We start from the raw sequence: 13,357 nt of genomic DNA, 5'->3' as shown, positions 1-13,357 counted from the left end.
TCAGTATATTTAAGATATTTTCAACATCTAAAGTATCTCTAATCGAAAGCATGAGTATAAAGACAAAAATGTTGAGATAGAAAATTTTCACTTGGATAGAAAAGTTAGAGTAAAATAACCGATTTACTCCCTATCGTTCAAAGTAAAATGTATATATACATGTATATAGCGTCGACTAAAGACACATGGACAAGTTAAATTCCTTTTTATTTATTTGTATATTGATTTTTTAAAATTTCTCAATTTTACTTTATTTCATTCTGGCATGTAGGGCGTAAGAAATAGTAAGAGGCGACTAAATTTGGGGTATTATCTTTTCTCTTCTTTCTTAACAAATTTCTTCCTAATATCTGCCTTGACACTGCCTGACTTTGGGGTTTTAGTTGAGCGTTCGTTTCAGTGAGGAATACTTTGGGTTGGTCCACTGGCCGAGACATACCTGAGTCAATGGAGATGTTAAAAGGAAAACACATTTGTAAACTGAAAGCTGCTGGCGTGGAATTCGCTTAATTATCCTTGATTGCAGGTTCTTGTAATCAATATATTTCGTACCAATCGAAATAGTCGATACGTCTCCATTTGAAGTCACCGATTCGTCAGCATGTTAAAAGACTTGGCATGCATTTGATATTGCTCCATGTTGCCCTGAATGAAAACGAACACTAGTCGGCTAAGGGCACATTTTAGTTATGTCAATAGTCTGTACCTAAACAAAGACCTTGTCAAACAAGAATTCAAGCAGTTTCACAATTTCAATCTTATCATTTGTAATGTTTTGCTTTGGTCATGTATTTCAAGAAATACTTCCCGTTTTGTTCCCAACCATACGCTTCCCTAGCGAGACTTTCGTGGAAACAAACTTTAGCAAAATAAACTGGAGGCTTTTTGAAGGCTGAAAAGGAGTTGTGATAGTGTAGAAGTAGACAAATTAAATGATATAAAAGAAGAGACTCGATAGGAAGGGATGTTTTAAAGATAGATAAGAAAAACTACACGAAGCTATTTGCGGACAAGGATCAAAGGATCAAGTTAACGGATGCCTTATGTGCTGCTCGCATCCTTTAGTGATTTTAAGGCACGCTTGTTTGTTGCTAGAACAACATTTTTAGGTGCAGTTGTTCAAAAACTTCTTGCGATCCTCAGCGACGAGAAATATACTTTTCTATATTTGATAAAACCCATTGTGTTCAATGAGCTGTCTTATCATTGAGTAATACCACATCAAAAAGATGGACAAGGGGAGGTAAGTATATATACTCTCGTTGAAATGCGATTATATGGATCATATGGATGTATCAGAGATGAAATATCTTATTATGATCTAGATCAGATAGTTAATAGAAAACACAATAAATTAAATGAACATCTTAACATCTTGGGAACAAATATATGGGGGACAGTTAATAGTCAGTCACAGCTGGTATGCCATATGAAAACCACAGCCCTCTGAAGTCATGAACATTCCTAAAAATAACATGATTACCAACAGGAACCAGCCAGGAATATAAATTTATATAAAAGATAAAATAATAATACATGGAATAAATCAATTAAGAAATAAAGAAAAATTAAAAACATTTGATGAAATAAGAAAATAAAACTCTTCCTATTTCCTTCCATTTTATATCTATATACGTGTAGTGCTTGCTGTACTGCTATATTTCAACCTATGGGTGGCCTTGGAACTTTTGATCTAATATAAATGTCGTTGATGAAAGGTAGGTTTAGTGTGTAATCAAGACTTTCATCTCCGTACATTAATCAATTCTCGCCATTTATCCTGTAGAACGTGTTTTGGAGTGTTCCAAACTTTGTGTAGGAGCGGCCAGCCTTTTTCGGCTGTGGTAAGTGCGTACATATTGGACGGGTCCATGTAATTGGTATAAGCTCCCAATACAAGTGATTGACATAATCGAGCACACACACACATCTGTAAGATATCTAACTCGACATCATCTAAAGGGAAGATGGGTATCAAGCCTGCTAATATATGACCGCCGGCATCAAGTTGTTCAGATGGTTTGCATATGATTGACATATACGCAATGTTAATAGCAATGTCAAATATTGGGTAGGAATCGGTCACGTGCATGAAATCTAGCAGGCCACTGACGTCATAAACACGTGATTCAGGTGGGACATCATCCTGACCCGGAACCTCTGTGACGAGGATGTTATGGGTGCTAAGGTCTCCGTGTATCACACCTGACGGGAAAAGGACATATTGTATACAATATGTAATAAATATACATAAAAAAACCACCAAATATTAGTCAAAGATCATATGACTTTTACAAGTGTAACCGTAATTGCACAAGGTGAACAATTCGTATGTTTAAATAATCTTATAACGATATATATACAAGTAAATCAGTAAAATGAACAAGTTGAAACATTATGATGTTTAAATACTTTCATGTGGTATCATTAGTAATAATTCGTACGATATGATTTTTTACAGATGTATCATTGTGTCTATACAAGAGAACGGAAGCGGAACTAGTATCTAGAATCAAGAACTGTTTACCAAGTTAAATACGATACCAATAGCCAAGAACCAGTTGTCAGTGAAGAAGAAAAGTGATTTTGACACAATATTTATTTGCATTATATTATTGATAATAACAATATTATATTTTTTAGCTATAACTTATTCAACATTCGAAGAACCAGACCATTCTGGAAAATATATCTCAGAAAATCTCCATTCAATCGAGAAAGGAAAGACTTGTAACATAATAAATTATGTTATGTGATGATTGGAATCCCAGACCTACCTTTCTGTAATTCACCGAGAACTGGAAGAACATTGGATTCAAAGGTAGATATAACCTCGTCAATCACACGTATGTTGTTTTCATCTTGCACTACAAATATGAATTCTTTCAGCTTCGGGACCTCCACAAGACTCCACAAGAAGGAATACGTGTCGTAAAATGGGCGATGGAAACCCTAGAATAAAATAGGCTGTGAATATGTAAAATCAGAACTCGACACAGGGACATGCATATCGAATTCATTGACGTATTAAGTCCTTACGTTTGCCATATCTTTTGACCGTCGGAAAAGATTTTGCCGATCCTTGTATGAATACACATTAGAATTCATAATAAATCTGTTGAACAACAATTTTGTCTGTCTAGAATATTTTAATTCCTATATGAACATTATCAGTAATGCTAGAATATAACAGTTTAACCACTTTATATCAGGTACTAAAGTGTACGCAATAAACTGTATCATAATACTTCAAAATGAAGCTAGTAGTACACGTTCACAATTTCAATAGAGCTCATCAGGCAACTTGAGTGAAAAAGCAGACTGGAATACTCACCTTTGTTGCGTTCGATAATGTACCGATAAATTTGCCGACATTGTATAACAATCCGGGTGTACAGGGATTATTGTCCAGCATATCACCAGGAATGTATTTCAGCAAGCGCACAATATACGTACCACAGGGGGCGCTATCCCGATCTGAGGAAGGTTAAGGAGGATATGATTTATATAAATACATTTTACGGTTCTTTACTGACTATAGAGATACATATGTACAGGACAGAACTAATTATTAATTAACGTCTTCGCAACAAAAAGACAAAACACAGACAGAAAGAACATATACTTGACAGAAAGGAGCATATACAATTTTTAGTTAGCTTCAATCAACGTCCGCGGTAAATTGTAATTCTACTTCATGTATTAAATGTTTGTATCATACATTGTAAGTTAAATTACTCAATCAAAAATGATTTCAATTGATCATGTAATATTGTACCAGTACGTCAACGTGGTAACTTTGAAATGCTACACGACATACAAAGAATGTATTTGTAGAGAAATGTAATAAAATCGGAAACATTAGATCGACGATATAACACAAAAGAATACCTTTGGGATCTTTCTCCATAGAAACCGTTTCTAGGGACATCGACTCTCCGGAAGTTGTGAGAACATGTTCTGGCAGCGGTGTGCTTAATTGTTTTCGAAGATGACTTAGAAGACTGTTCTGCGCTTCTGCAAAATCAAATGAGACTCATAGAAGTCGGTCATGAGCTTCTGCAAAGGCAAATACAGTAGCTTTTACGTGGTCATTCTTTGTCTCTTTGATACCGCGTCCTCTTTGAATAATTATCAACAACTTATACTGATAGTCAGTATTATCTTAAGAACATATGTTCTTTGCAGATCAGGTACCTGTAAGCATGCAATAAATAAACTGTTTTGTATTTGTTTTTGTTTTAGCTCGATGTATAGATCGTAGCCTAGGGACACGACTATATTTACTTTAGTGGCCCCCTCTCAGGGAGTATCGCTCTTTGGTCTGATAGATCATAACTTGCTGGGAGTCATTATTTAGACATCGATAAGTGAACAAATTCGCTGACGGATTTCTGATTTCTTTTTTACTCTTTCTAGTCTATTTACATTTTGTTTTGTCTTTTTTTTTTTTTTTGCATGTTGATAACGATACCGGATTGACAATGAAAAGTAAGAGGTCTATCTCGGAAATTCAAAACGAATGATAGAACAATAGCCTATACATTCAAATGGGAAGCAAAGTAATGCAATGATAAACAATTACTTTCCACGCTAGGTCGTTCTTGTATATGGCATTCATTTACTCTATACGACATTTGGGAAGAAATAAACGATAATTTTGCCCACTTGTGTAATCCTTGCTTTTTGTCGCCAGTACAGGTCTTACGGTCATTTACAATATTTACAATCGTCGTTTTCAGAGGAAATGTGTAAGCTTTTACTTTTTAAGTTTCTTCATTATTTGTTTAGGCCTATATGTTACGCAACACATTTTCTATAATTGTTCATCGAACATGTTAATTATCGAAAATAAACTTTTAATGTTTGATATGCACTCTATATAGGTTCATTTGTTTTTATTACGTATTGTAGGCCTGTTTTACTATCAAATATCTAATCAGATGGTGACATCCACTTACCAACGATACTTGGACACTTAGAGTCCATGCTGTTCAGTATCTTCAAAACATAGCCATGCTTCCACACTTCTGGTATATAAGAGTTTTTTGATTGGTCGTGTACAATCACGTGGTAGTTCCTGTCGTTATAACTGATAAGTTCTACAAAGCTGACAACATCTAGGCCATATATGTTTCTAACAATTTCCTCAACAGCACCTTCAGGGATCACTGGTTTGATTATCTCCCCTTTCTTCTGAAACAACGCTCCCGCTTTAATATCTTCGAGGTTACTGTCCATTGTTTCTTAAATAAAACCATTCAATACAAGCATTATTGATCGTTTAACACGACGGCGCCAATTACTTGCTTATATTTTGATTTCGATTTAGGGTTATGGTTTCGTTTGCACGTCTTTGTTCTTTGCTGTTGTTTTTAATAGCAGCTTAGAACAAGTATTTCCCTTTCAAATAGTGTCCCTGTCTCCTTTATATATTTTCATTTCTAAATTTCGACCAACCAGAGGCTAGGCAATGGCCGCCACTCTAAAAAACTAATGTTTTGATATAAAAGAAACCTATTACATCGCATGTATCTGATATCAGAAAAATGCTTCAACAAATGGCAATGCATATACAGGAAAATGCTGTATCGCACGGCCCAAACTAAATCAATGATGTGTGATCACGTGCGTCACACCGAGTGGAGCATAAAGCACGTGTAAATTTCGATTCAAATTCAAACTACCGCGAAAGCTTGATCACGTGATTACAACCAAGTTGAACATGAATGACCTTAAATTCATAACCCTCCATGTTATAAGTGGGTCATATTTAACGAAATGTTACTAGAGCACGAAAATATCAGCTATTTATGGCCCCCATAGCCATAAAATACGAAATGTCGTATGTCGTTTTGCATCACATTCAAATGTTCCATCATTGTCCAGTGAATACATTAAAATGTTGGATGTCGAATGTCGAGCTGCACAACATTCAAAATTTGAATGTCAATTGTCGTGCTACAAAACATTCAACATCTAAATGCCATATCGAGCTACTTATCCATATCCAAAACACATAGGTGACCAATGGTATTATAGATATTCTCTTTTACAACGCCTTGGATCTGTTGTAGATATAAATGTGATTCACTTGGACAATTGATAAAGCAAGAAACACCATCACTGTCTTATTTGATAGTAAAAAGGTAAATATTAATCATTTTGAAAATACCGAGGAAATATCCGAGAAAAATATGGAGGAAATCTCCTGATTTCCGGTTTCCCCACTGATATTATACACAAACGCTTTCCCTCCATACGTGTTTTCAAGTATGAACTTACCTTTTCCTGTAAGGATGCAGGATTCAAGACCGAGAACGAGAACGAAGATACACACCTCGCGCTCGTAGATCGTGCAATCTTCTGGATGGCAACCACATTCAATTATTCTTGTAAGAAAGGGGAATTTTGTTGATGTGCTCTAACTCTGAAGGGATATTTTATTGATAAAAGTGTTGTCATGCTTCAGTGATCATGATTCAATCTCGTGTTCCTACATTCTATTTTTACCGATGATACTGTGTCAGGTTCCGCTCGGATAACGATATTAGAATATATGAATTCTATGGAGCACGGAAACCGCGCTTTCACCACAGGCGTCGGTTACTGGTAGTATTAATAGAAACATATATATATAAATATATTGTATGAGTGGGGCTAATATTTGTTCCTATTAATTCTAAACAAAAGCAGACGTCTGTGCTTTTAACCACTGTTTAGCATAGCAGACATGAAAAATACCTGACAAGAGACGGAAATATTTGTTAGAGGTGTCATAACTACTGCATCTGTTATACTAAGTAACCTAGAATCATAAAACAAACGTAATAATAAAATGGCGATTTTGTCACTCTAATGTATACATGGTGTTCTATAGCAGTGAGATACAATGTACAAGTACGGTCACTCGATATTTTGTTCACCCTTCGTACGACCCCTCGATGTTTTGTTCACCGTTCGTACGACCCCTCGATGTTTTGTTCATCCCTCGAACGACCCCTCGATGTTTTGTCCACTCTTCGAACGACCCCTCGACGTTTTGTTAACTCTTTGTACGACCCCTCGATGTTTTGTTCACCGTTCGTATGACCCCTCGACGTTTTGTTCACTCTTCGTACGACCCCTCGATGTTTTGTCCACTCTTCGAACGACCCCTCGATGTTTTGTTCACCGTTCGTATGACCCCTCGACGTTTTGTTCACTCTTCGTACGACCCCTCGACGTTTTGTTCACTCTTCGTACGACCCCTCGACGTTTTGTTCACTCTTCGTACGACCCCTCGATGTTTTGTTCAATTTCAATTTCTCAATTTGTTTATTCAGTAAGCCTTACGGCTTATGAGATTCATGACATATAACATGATAATAATAGTACACAATTGATGCAGCAATTAACAGGAGAGTGACAAATATATATAAACGCACCCTTACAAGGATACCTACACAGTTACTCACACATGATCACATCCTCACGGGTACGCATGCGCACGCATCCTCGCCCATGTACACCAATACACATACATTATACCAAACAGTACATGGCTATTCATTGTCCTAATATTATAGATATTAAGATGTACATAGATAATATTTTTCAAGATTTTCATAAATAAATTTACCTAAATTATGATGCATCAGAGCGTTGCTTAAATGCAAAATGTATAAATTTCCCCAGATTATTCAACTCCTTGACATTATTTACGCTAAGTAGTTGGACAAGTTTAAATACACTAGGTTTACGAAAATAGTATGGCTTTAGGTATTTAGCACGTAGATTTGAATAAAAAGGACATTTAAGAATAAAATGAAACTCGTCCTCAATATCACGGTTATTACATACCGTACACAATCTATCTGATCTAGCGATATTCGTATATCTTCCACTTTCTATATTAAGCTGATGTGAGGACAATCGTATTCTTGAAATACCTTTCTTATATAATTTATCAATAGGTTTTCTTAAATAAAATTGCAGACCGTCATTATCTATCAAATGTTGATACAAAACACCTTTCGGAGAGTTTCTAATATTTGACAACATTTCATGTGTGTGAATTTCATGGAATTTGTTTTCAATCAATTTATACATTGTTTTCCCTTCGTAATTACTGTTCCATAGGTATCCCAACCCTAACTTATCCAATTCTAATCTGATATTTACAGTCCATTCATCATTATCTAACAACCTTTGCTTATAGCATGCTTTCACCACACAATTATCTGTATCTTTAACTTTGATCCAATATTTCAATATTTTTAATTTTCTAACAATATACATTGGCAGTCTACCTAATTCAAAATAAACTAGGTCATTACATGTATTTTTGGCAACACCTAAGACATATTTACAGAAGCGTGTATGCACTCTCTCAACTTCTACAGCTCTGTGAAAACCCCATATTTCACTTGCATACCCTAATACACTACTTACATATGTGTCAAAAACTGAACATAAAGTTTCAACATTAAAGTTATGATTTTTCATCTTATTTAATAATGAAAAATATGATTTTCTTCCCTTTTCTGCCGCATGTTGCTGTGTTTTGTTGAATTTGCCGTTAAAATTAAAAAGCATACCCAAATAATTAAACTCATTTACAGCTTCAATTTCAATGTTATTATAAAACCATTTTTCATCTTCTCTTACCCGTCCACCATTTCTAAAAATCAATATTTTCGTTTTATTTACATTAAGTGTAAGTTTCCATTTGTTGTTGTACAGGAGCAGTGCATTTAACATAGATTGCAAATCACCTGGTGATTCTGCTAATAAAACCGAGTCATCCGCGTACATAAGCAAAAATATTGTAATCAAACCTATTTCAACAGATGGACTGTTTTCAGTAATAAAATTCATTTCACAATCATTGACAAAAAGACTATATAAAATCGGCGAGAGGACTTCCCCTTGAAAGAGACCGATTTGGTTATTGAAATAATCTGAAATATGACCATTGTACTTAACACAAGATTTTACATTATCGTACAAAGATTTTATAATCTTTAATAATTTCCCCTGGACTCCCTGCTTTACAAGTTTACACCAAAGACTACTTCTGTCAATAAGATCAAATGCTTTTTTGTAGTCTACAAAACAGCAATACAATCTCTTTTTATTTTTTAATGTTTTGTTAACCAGAGATTGGAGCGCAAATATTGCGTCGACAGTTGAACTACCCTCTTTAAAACCAAATTGGGCATCAGAAATAACGTTATTGTCTTTATCCCATTTTAAAAGTCTTCTATTCAGGACCGATGTAAATAGTTTCCCCATACAGCTAACCAGGGTTATGCCTCTATAATTTCCTGTGTCGTTAACATCCCCCTTTTTATGAATCGGTACTATACAACCACGTGACCAAATTTCCGGGAAATAACCAAATTCAAATAAACTAGAGTATAATTTCGTAATACACGGAAGCATAATTTCCTCAAATTCTAAAAATAACTCATTAAAGATACAATCTTCGCTACAACTTTGATCTCTTTTTAGATTTCGAATGGCGATATGTACCTCATCTTCAGTAAATGGTTGATCTAGTTCTTCAAACACAGCGAAATCTGTGTTTTCATTTGACATATCTAGAGGAATATTGTCTAAAATAGAATTACTGTCTCCGCCCAAGTTTTTGAAGTGTTCTACGAATTCCTCCATATTAATATTAGAATTTGAGGCGTTATTTCGACGTTTTGAGAAATATTTGTAAAATTGTTTGGGGTTAGACTTTCTGAGAAACTCAACCATATTACCTTCTTGACGCATATATTGCCTTTTTAATCTAAATTCTAATTTTTTGTACGCAGCCTTTTTTCTTATGAGAATAGTGTGATTTGAAACAGACTTGCATATATTATAGTCAAATAAGGCCTTTTTATATTCCCCGTATTTTCTTTTACACTCTTCTGAAAACCATGGTTTGTCCTCTGTCTTTGTTTTCGCCTTATTTGATGCACTACATTTCGATTGATAGTTCGAAGTTTTAATATCACAATTAGGTAATACTATATCATTTACAATGCCACAAAAGTTGGCTATACATACATCAACATCTTCTTTAGTATTAAAAGGCATACCACAGGTATTCATAAGTACTTCCGCCATTTCGTTAAGACCATTAGATATATTATCAACATTATCTCCATTCCATCGGACATTTGGTAGAGTACTACCTGTACATGATTTATCATCATGGTTTACATTTTCATTCAAATAACTACATTCAAGAGTAAAAGACAATGGTGAATGATCAGACAGAGTATTAAACTCGCCGGAAGAAAAATGTCGAACACGTGACATATATTCACAGTCCACAAGCAGATAATCAATTAGGCTTGTGCCATTTGTGCTATAAAAAGTAAAACTCCCTTGCTTATCATCTGCATGACGCCCGTTTACAATACGTATGCTGGTAGATTTACATACGGATAATAATTTTCTTCCATAAGTGTTTACGTTTTTGTCCATGTTCGTACGTTTAGAAGTAGTTGAATCGTTATTATAGTTAAAAACATTATTGATATCTGACCTGTTAAGACCATCATTTGCAATAAAATCGTCCCTAGTTCCTGTTCTAGCATTAAGGTCACCGGTAACATAGATGTTTCCGTTCGTTTTATAACGGATAATAGAATCTTCAAGATTTTGAAAAATATCGATATCACGATTATGATAAAACACACTATTTTCCGGTGGAAAGTAACAAAAACATAGAAATAAAGGTTCTAATAAATTACATGTACTAACTTCTACCCAGTATATACACTCATATATATTTTCAACAAGCCGAACATAATTGGCGCAATTACTTTTATAAAAAATCACTATACCGCCTCCTTTACCAGTAGTTCTTGGGAAAACGTATGTACAATACCCAGGTAAATCTGCTTCATCTGTGTTGGAGATCCAACATTTGAGAGAAATATAATGTCATGCTTATTAACAATTTCTAAAAAGTCAGGGTCATTGAGCTTGTTGACAAGTCCTTTGCCTATGTTCCACGATAGGATTGACAGATCACCCTCCTCACTGTCCTACCTGTCGTTCAGCCGAGAATCACGCGGAATAGCGTTGGAATCCCAAGTTCGCTGTGAACCTCTGGTGTTGGGTGGCTGATTGTAATGGTTGGGAGCACCGGTCGGCCTCGTTCTCGCCGTGTTGGTGTTAGAAGCGCGTCCGTTCGAAGCGCGGGACGGAGTCCCATGCGGAACTCTCCGCCGCGGAGCAATGGGAGGCCGCTGCTGACCGCCACCAGAGGTGGGGACGGGCTGCCTGTCCTCTGGGCCTGAAGTTGGTTCTCTTGTCCTTCCGGTGTGTTGATGGGCGCGGTTGGCTGCGTAGCTATCGCCAGCATTCTGACCTTCCTCATACTGGATGCCGTTTATGTAAAGTCGGTCTCTGACCAGCTTCACGGTCTGACCCGCGTTCTTGTGGCTTCGGAGGACCGGATACAGCTTCTTTCGTCTCTCTTCTATTTCCACGGGATACTGCTCGTGTATGCCAAACGGGGTCCCTTTTAGATGAAATGATCTGCCCTTGACCAACTGGAGATCTTGGTGGTATACAAATCTGGCAACAATCGGCCGGGGCTTACCACGCATGTACCTTCCAAACCGGTGGACATTTCCAAATTCTATTTTGCGTTCTATGCCGAGTTCAATATACACGAAGTCTCTAATGAGAGCTAAGGTGTCCTCAATCCGGGATTCTCCACCTAGTCCAGTGAACACAAGGTTGTACTTCATAGACCTGCACTGTAGGTCTAGTACCGTCTGCTTGGTGTCATCGCGATCTAATCGGAGAGTTTCTAACTGTCTTGAAAGTTCAGTAATGGTTGCTTCATGCTTTTTGACTGCCGCTGTCAAATCACTGTTGTTAACCCACTTGGCGTTGATTTCGTCGTATTTTCCCGATACAAAACTAGCCGTGGTTTCAAATTCACCACATCTCCGCTCAGCGTCCAACACCCGTCTTTCGACTTCACTAACTCGAGTAGATAGATGGGAGAGATGTTCCTCAATCACGTCTAGCTTGTCTAGCTTCTCTATTTTACTGAGAATAAAGTCGAGTTTACGGTTGGTTTCGTCGAAGCGCTGTTCATCAACTTTATCCGTGGCTCTAAATGTCGGTTTCGGAGTGGACGATGGGGGAATGGGTGTGAGCTTGGTAGGGCTGCCGTACAGTACGCCACTGACAGCGTTCAGTATACTACTCATAGTACTTGAAGAATTGTTACTGCTCACGCTTTCATCTCCTTCATCTAAATCCTTCTTCTTCCTTTTTTTGCTTTTACCCATGGTTGTGAAACGGTTATCGCAAGAAATACTATAATAATTCTCCTTTAGAAGTCCACATGAGGCCGATATAAATCCTCAGAGTAGTAGAGTGTCAATGGAGCGTGACGAATTTTCGGTCGTGTTTTGTGCGTGCGTCCATATACATGTACCTTCAATACAGGTGAGCACTCGGGGTCATGGTACAATGCATTCAATAATAGTATAAACACACAACTCACAATACGGTAAACGTTGCAGAAGTCACAAAGTATATCACGGATAAGCAAAACAGCGAGATGCTTACATTGCAGCGACTTGCCTCCGTCCTCGCTCAGGACTTCACATCCGAGTTCATCTTGGAAATGCACAAAAAATGTCAAAAACTACGGAGCTCGCCATACCCGGTCATCATAGGGCGCCGCCATCTTGTCAAGTCCTGTTCACTCTTCGTACGACCCCTCGATGTTTTGTTCACTCTTCGTACGACCCCTCGATGTTTTGTTCACTCTTCGTACGACCCCTCGACGTTTTGTTCACTCTTCGTACGACCCCTCGACGTTTTGTTCACTCTTCGAACGACCCCTAGATGTTTTGTTCACTCTTCGTATGACCCCTCGACGTTTTGTTCACCCTTCGTACGACCCCTCGATGTTTTGTTCACTCTTCGAACGACCCCTCGATATTTTGTTCACCCCTCGAACGACCCCTCGATGTTTTGTTCACTCTTCGTATGACCCCTCGATGTTTTTTTCACTCTTTGTACGACCCCTCGATGTTTTGTTTTACTCTTCGTACGACACCTAGATGTTTTGTTCACCCTTCGTACGACCCCTCGATATTTTGTTTTACCGTTCGTACGACCCCTCGATATTTTGTTTTACCGTTCGTACGACCCCTCGATATTTTGTTCACTCTTCGTACGACCCCTCGACGTTTTGTTCACTCTTCGTACGACCCCCCGATGTTTTGCTCACTATTCGCACGACCCCTTGATATTTTGCTCACCCTTCGTACGACCCCTCGACGTTTTGTTCACTCTTCGTACGACCCCTCGACGTTTTGTTCACCCTTTGTACGACCCC

The 13,357-nt window shown here is 37.3% G+C and overlaps 1 protein-coding gene across 1 annotated transcript; it reads right to left on the bottom strand.

Annotated features, from left to right (window-relative positions):
* Positions 1 to 240: 240 nt before the first annotated feature.
* Positions 241 to 6,438, bottom strand: LOC117340005 (hydroxylysine kinase-like). Its single transcript, XM_033901748.1, has 6 exons — positions 6,286 to 6,438; positions 4,962 to 5,246; positions 3,892 to 4,017; positions 3,335 to 3,477; positions 2,778 to 2,952; positions 241 to 2,205 (listed from the first exon to the last, which is right to left on the bottom strand). The coding sequence occupies exons 2-6, from the start codon at positions 5,239 to 5,241 to the stop codon at positions 1,745 to 1,747; spliced, it is 1,185 nt and encodes a 394-aa protein (XP_033757639.1). The 5' UTR covers positions 5,242 to 5,246; positions 6,286 to 6,438; the 3' UTR covers positions 241 to 1,744.
* Between the last annotated feature and the right edge of the window lie 6,919 nt (positions 6,439 to 13,357).

Source organism: Pecten maximus, chromosome 12 (genome assembly GCF_902652985.1).
Source record: "Pecten maximus chromosome 12, xPecMax1.1, whole genome shotgun sequence".
Lineage (NCBI taxonomy): Eukaryota > Metazoa > Mollusca > Bivalvia > Pectinida > Pectinidae > Pecten > Pecten maximus.
This window is presented reverse-complemented; position numbering and strand designations above follow the sequence as displayed.

Excerpts from the sequence above, each read along its gene's own strand:
- LOC117340005 (XM_033901748.1), bottom strand. The coding sequence starts at position 5,241 with ATGGACAGTAACCTCGAAGATATTAAAGCGGGAGCGTTGTTTCAGAAG. Across the intron at positions 3,478-3,891 it reads TATGGAGAAAGATCCCAAAG|ATCGGGATAGCGCCCCCTGT; the intron begins GTATTCTTTTGT and ends AACCTTCCTCAG. Across the intron at positions 2,206-2,777 it reads TCTCGGTGAATTACAGAAAG|GTGTGATACACGGAGACCTT; the intron begins GTAGGTCTGGGA and ends TTTTCCCGTCAG.